General features: G+C 30.4%; 1 protein-coding gene across 1 annotated transcript; it reads right to left on the minus strand.

The window, feature by feature from the left end:
• Nucleotides 1–1,231: 1,231 nt before the first annotated feature.
• LOC111027601 lies at nt 1,232–4,429 on the minus strand (the record flags this gene model as incomplete). The annotated part of the gene is given in 6 exon segments (XM_022306001.1): nt 1,232–1,612; nt 1,714–1,898; nt 2,548–3,027; nt 3,074–3,148; nt 3,237–4,150; nt 4,226–4,429. Coding segments are annotated over 6 exon segments (2,039 nt in total), but the record flags the coding sequence as incomplete, so codon positions are not given.
• Between the last annotated feature and the right edge of the window lie 442 nt (nt 4,430–4,871).

The following is a 4,871-nucleotide window of genomic DNA, read 5'->3' on the forward strand; positions in this document are numbered from 1 at the left end:
CCAACTCAAAATAATTTGCTAATTTTTACGAATTTTGTCAAAAAAAATGTTATGGTTTCACCCTCAACTTTTTTTTTAAATTCCACTAACAACTTACGAGGAAAGTTCTACATTTTTTTAGCCAAAAATGTATCGATAGTAAAAAAGAAAAATATTAATAATCGAAAATTTCATTTTGTCAAAATATTTTTAATTGATATGGTGTTTATACAATTTTAAATTCTAATACAAACAAACAGTGAAAAATGCATGCATCTATGGTCATTTTTTTAGAGTTACACTAAAAACCAAATTCGATTTTTTCAAAAACTACTTTCGCTTAAAAATTCCAGTTTTTCATTAATTTTTTGTTTGTTTTTCCTGTCGCTGTTGAAAACTATTGTGAATTTCAAATTTGAAATCCTAAGTGCACCAACTAGATTCAATTTCCTAAAAGAAAAGTTACTGTTGAAGAAAATCGAAGCACATTTACTGCCTGAAACCGTGATGATAGAGACAAAAATAAAAAAATTAAAAAAAGCACACATCATTGTAAAATCAATACATTCTTCGCCCAGCTCAAAATCTAAAATTACAAACTATACACGTTTACAATGTAGGATTTTAAAATTAGATTTCCTAGATTTTTTAGGGTAGTGGCTAAGGCCCTCCCCCCCTCAATTTGCGCCTATGCTTACTGTCTGCCCCGATCATGCTACGGCGGAGTTATACATTTTACGTCAAATGACAAGTGATTTCAGTCCTATACTTTCTTGAGTATTCTCGTTCAGACGTATTTTGTTTGATTTTATGATACATTAAAAAAATTATTTATATATATATTCGTTATCGTGCATTTGTACTCCACTTGATACACGCGGTTTTCTGCATGAATTCCTAGAACTATAGCTAAATCGAATATTGTGTCAGGGATCGGCGTTAAGCCTAATTTTGTATATAGTATTATATGAGGTAGGTAAATATAATCTGTAATAACTACTAATAAAAAAATAAGAGATTTCTATTTTTTTTTTTTTAGTACAAAATTAAACAACATTCATTGAAAAAATAAATTTCTATATTTAATTATTCTATACAAATTTTAAATATGTACAAAATATAGTCAACTTACAATTTTACAAGTGTTCATTGTATATTAAACAACTTAGATTTTAATTAATACTTAAGAGTAAATGCAAAAAAAAAAAAAAATAATTATTTAATGGAAAAATATCTAAAAATATCGTGGCATTTAAATACGTATATTACTATTTTGTATCAGAGGCACCGAAGTTTGGCCAATCGTTGCTGTCAGCGAGTACGAACTATTGGCGGCTGCGGGAATGGCTGATGGAGTGGGAATGGCAACACCATTGCAGCTGCTGCTGCTGATGCTGCACCCGCCAACGGCTTCGGCCAGTCGGGTCGGCTCCTGTCGTACCCGGCCCATTCTTAACTGTAGCGTCGCCTCTTGGACGGATCAGCCCAAGATTGATATTTTTGTGTATTTTCATGCAACAATGTCTTTAACTGCTCAAAAACACGCATGACATCATGCAGCGAAGCCAACGGCGTGCCATTCTGGTACACCGAACTGAGATGTCCGTTTTCCCGCAACACGGCCAACTGTTCCCTGTCAAACACATGAATTTATTAACGCCTTCCGAACACATTTAGTAGAGTAGTAGGAGTATAATGATAATTAAAATGAGGAGGTGAAGAGGAGACACTTACGAGTTTCCACAGGATATTGTCGTATTTAAGTATCTGTTTAAAGCATGACCGCAACTCGCGACAGTGGTGAAAGGTAACATTGTCTTTACTAGATCGTCTAATATCACCAACCAATCTGAATATATGTGAGGTTTTGCGTTTATGCAATGTACAATTTTCCCATGAACCATTTGAACCTTTTGAATCTGTGTTAAATATATAAATATATATAAATATTATTTATTTATCAAATACAAACATGTGTAAGTATTATGCACATATTAAAATAATTTTAAAAAGTATTTTCAGTATTCAAATAAGTCTAAATAGTAGCTGTTTGTTTTAATAATCTTTTGCATTTAATTTGAAAACATATAGGCCTGTTATTTATTGATACGCATTGCAATTGGTCAAATAATAAGTATTGAAATAATTATTGTAAGAAGTTCAAAAATATTAAGTAAAAAAAAAAGTAACTTTGTTATAAAGTATAAATTATGTACACATATTTAGTTGACAGAAAAACTACACAAATGTAAATCATTGGTCTAGTGAAACTAATACATAGGTATCTATTAATATGAATGGTTACATTTAAATACAAACGTAATCAAAAAATTATGATATTATTAATTTAAAGTTTAACACTTAGTATCTTATTTTTATTTAATGAACATTGTCAACTTATAAATGTTCTACAAAATTTCCTGAAGTTAATTCCTGTGACCAAATATATACTTGTTTTTAAATATAAAGGTAACAATGCTCTATATTTTATAAAGGTTTAAAACATAATATTATTTTATTCTAGACCATAATAATTTCAGTTAGTATCAAAATATTAAACATTGTTACCTTGTATGCAGCATTATTTGATGTGTCATGTCTTTGCGGCTGTTCAAGTATTCTCGAAAATTCCCGTCTAGAAGCTTGCTCAGTTGGAGAAACAGAGCTTGGCGGTGAAGACGATAAGTCAATGATATCGGTGACAGGAGCAGTTGAGATGGACCGAACATTTCTCAATGCGTTGTGTTGTTGAGTGTTGTTTAAACGACCATGCACAGGTTGGTGACTATAATATGACTGCTGAGTTTGAGGAGTAGTAATTATTTGTTGTATCTGCTGTTGCTGCAACTGTTGTAGATAGGTTTGACTAATCATACTAGTATGTTGAGCGTTTAATTGTGGCATTTGACTTGAATGTGACATAACTAAATTGTTATTGGTCATTGGATTGGACATATTTGGCACACATTGGCTAATAGGAACAACGTTGGAGTATGGTGCAGTATAACTATAAGCAAAAATAATAATTTTTCTATTTTTAGATAGGTACTTACAAAATTGATTATTTGTATTATTTTGGTTGCACTTACTATACTAGAACTGGATTGCTTGGTGGCACAACATATCCCTCACTGTTTATCAAACTGGTGCCTTGAGACATTGTTTGAAGCTGAAAATCCAATAAAAACTAAAATAAAAACTGTTGTCTTACTGATATATATTATATAGACAACAACTTAATATTAATAGTAATAAACATACAAGCAACAGTTTTTTTAAAGAACTAAAATTATAAAAGCCATTTGATATACTAAATACTTAATGCATACCGCTTGGTTTCCTGTCCGTCCGTTTTGATAATTGTTCATATCCACATGTGGTTCTACTGCAGGTGATGGTGCGGTTGATGTTTGAGGAATATTATTTCCAGTTGATACTAGTTCTTCAGAGGGTGCAATGATCCATACACCTGATGGATTGACATGGGTAGACTGATTAGTTAGGAGTTGTGTATCAGTCGCCATACTGGGCCAATATTCTTCAAAATTCGTTTCTGGTGGATAACAACTCCTGATTTCATCAAGATTGATCATTGTGCATGAGTTACTGGCAAATAACTCATCTCTGATACCCTGAACCTTACAACAGAACTTAAGATAAGCCAAGTCCCAATTTTCGAATTTTAGACCTCTTGGTTCCATGTTTTCTGTGTTGCCCTCAAAAAAAAATAGTGGAACATATTTTTGGCTATCTTTAATACAATATGGTACAACAAAATCAGAACCAATACGTATGAAACCGCATTTTTCATTGCCAGCTGGTCTATTATTCCTTTGTAAGTTTGTATAACATAATTTTATAAATGTTCGAAATTCAATAACATCTTCTAAACGAACAATACAATCTTTTCTCGCAAAAAACATTTTTCTTCCGTATAAACAGTTAGCATGTTCTTGATTGATGGTATTTAATAACTTAGCTTCAGAATCAGTGATAAAATGACTTCTTACTGATGTGCATGTATAAATATCTGAATTTAAATAATGTAAATAGTTGCTGAGTAGCTTAGCTTCAGCCATCCGTACTGATACAAACTTTAAATGTTCACCTTTAATTACTCGTTTGATATAGGGTACCTCATATCCTTCAATTAATTTCCAAGAAAATCTACCTATATTGCATAAAAGAACATAAAATATAGTGTTTTGGAAATTTTCAAAACATGGATTAATTCCTGATTGCTTACCTTTTATACTCTCTATATCTTCACAAACTGTAGGTAATTTTTCTTGATAATTATTTTGTGTATTATTCGTTTTCATTGGTGCATTAGCCAGAGAAGAAGCCTGTTTTTCTGCTGCACCTATTGCATTTTTTTTATAGCTTTCTTTCATTTTGAGAGCCATTGCGTTGATCTCAGGATCATCGGGTTCATTTTTAACACTAATCCCTGTAAATTAATTTTATAAATTATGATTTAATATTATAAGTAAATTATAGATAAAATAAAAGCTTAAAAAATATTTATTTAGAAAATAACTTATGGATTTTATATGTAAAAATTTTGAATAATTATAACTACTATAGCAATTTTTCTTGTTTAAAAAAAAAAATACTTTTGCTGAAATCCGTGAACACTTTAAAATCAATCAATAATATATCCAAGTATTATTTACAAATTATCATAATCAATGAGATTTATTTTCATCACAAAGAGACCAAAAACCTAAACACATTAAATGTTCTAAGAATAGAATCAAAGTAATCAACTAAATTTAAAATTCATACTTTATTATTGTAAATAGCGATTCTGATAAATGTACTTGAAAATATAAAAGCTCATTATCACGGTTACCAATAGGTGTAGATATTAAATATTTTAGTACTATGAT

Source organism: Myzus persicae, unplaced genomic scaffold (genome assembly GCF_001856785.1).
Source record: "Myzus persicae strain clone G006 unplaced genomic scaffold, MPER_G0061.0, whole genome shotgun sequence".
Lineage (NCBI taxonomy): Eukaryota > Metazoa > Arthropoda > Insecta > Hemiptera > Aphididae > Myzus > Myzus persicae.